General features: G+C 33.2%; 1 protein-coding gene across 1 annotated transcript; it reads right to left on the reverse strand.

Annotated features, from left to right (window-relative positions):
* Positions 1 to 818: 818 nt before the first annotated feature.
* LOC108557790 (larval cuticle protein A2B-like) lies at positions 819 to 1,286 on the reverse strand. Its single transcript, XM_017914451.1, has 2 exons — positions 1,275 to 1,286; positions 819 to 1,217 (listed from the first exon to the last, which is right to left on the reverse strand). The coding sequence occupies exons 1-2, from the start codon at positions 1,284 to 1,286 to the stop codon at positions 819 to 821; spliced, it is 411 nt and encodes a 136-aa protein (XP_017769940.1).
* Between the last annotated feature and the right edge of the window lie 276 nt (positions 1,287 to 1,562).

Genomic DNA, 1,562 nt, shown 5'->3' on the forward strand with positions numbered 1-1,562 from the left:
TAATCTATGAACGTTGCTTAATTTTATATAATTAGTAAATTTTATAAATTTAAGGTGAATTTTTTAATTTTCATCCAAGCAGTAATATTTAAGTACGTTGCTTAACTTTCAATTATCTGCAAATATTATGTTTAAACATTGTCTAAACTTCGGTGCGTATTCAATTTAGGACAAAATTACTTCTTGTACTTTTACAGCGATTTCGTTGCAATTAGTAAACTTTATAAATAACAAATAAATTACAATTCAAGATCAGTTTTGTTTATTCAAAATTCAGTTTCCATCCAACTAGAATAATCTATGAACGTTGCTTAATTTTATATAATTAGTAAATTTTATAAATTTAAGGTGAATTTTTTAATTTTCATCCAAGCAGAAATATTTAAGTATGTTGCTTAACTTTAAATTATTTGCAAATATTAATTTTCAATTAATTTCAATATTATTATATATAAAAGAATAATTGTTTTATGAATTTATTTCTGGTATTTCATAATTATTTAATTGTAACTATATTTACCAAAACTGTGTTATTAATGGTCAATTCATAATTAATATGTTGAAACTGTTAATTAACACTTTAATAATTAATTTGTCGAGCGGTTTTGCTAATTATCTGCAGTTTCGATTGTAATTTTAAAATTTCAAGTTTATAGGTTAATTTTTTGTTTTTAGTTGATGTTTAAGAAGAAACAACGTGATTTTGTTTAAAAAAAAATAGTAACTTTAATAGGTATAAAATTATAGGTATAAAAAAAATAAGTATGTTTTATATACAATAGATGGAGTTGGGTTTTGATGTTGATTTTTGCAGTCTCTTAGTGGTGGTAGTATTGAGCTGGGGCGGCGTAAGCTACCGGCGCAGCTACTTTAGCTACCAAAGGTACTCGGTGGACGACAGCGTTGAAGCCGTGGATTGGATCGGCGGTGTATTCAACTATCCTCTTGAAACCGTCAGCATCGATGAGAGAGTAGCTACCTTGGACGACATCTCCGTCGCGTGTCTCCTGCTGCTGCTTGTTGTCACCGGTCAAATGATCGTTGACTCCATAACCGAACTGGTATTGTGGATGAGGATCGTATTGCTCAGCTACTTTAGTTACCAGAGGGCTCGAATAAGCTACTTGAGCTGGATAAGCCAATGGGGCGGCGGCAGCGTACGGCGAAGCGATGATTCCTGCATTGGCGACGGCCAAAAGGGCGGTGAAAGCTACGAACTGGAGAATCTTGATAGTGAAATCATTTCTTGAATAGTTTAACAAAAATCAACCTACCTTGAATGCCATTTCGATGTTGTTCTGTTTGTCGTCGTTGTTGACTGTGCCTTTCCAGCGCACACCTCGACATTTATATACGCAATTTTTTTTACGTGCGCCCAAAGAAAATGTCGCAATGTTGCTCTGCTCCCCCTCTAGTTTTTCAGCGACACGTTTGAAAACGGGCTTCATTTTTGTTGTTGTTTCACATCCATTCGCTTGTCATTTTCCTTGTCCACCTCCAAGATTGACATTTTTTTTTTAAACAAAACAACAAAAATGTATGCACTTTTCAACGCAGACAAA

This window comes from Nicrophorus vespilloides, unplaced genomic scaffold (genome assembly GCF_001412225.1).
Source record: "Nicrophorus vespilloides isolate i.1.1-1 unplaced genomic scaffold, Nicve_v1.0, whole genome shotgun sequence".
In the NCBI taxonomy this organism is placed as follows: Eukaryota; Metazoa; Arthropoda; class Insecta; order Coleoptera; family Silphidae; genus Nicrophorus; species Nicrophorus vespilloides.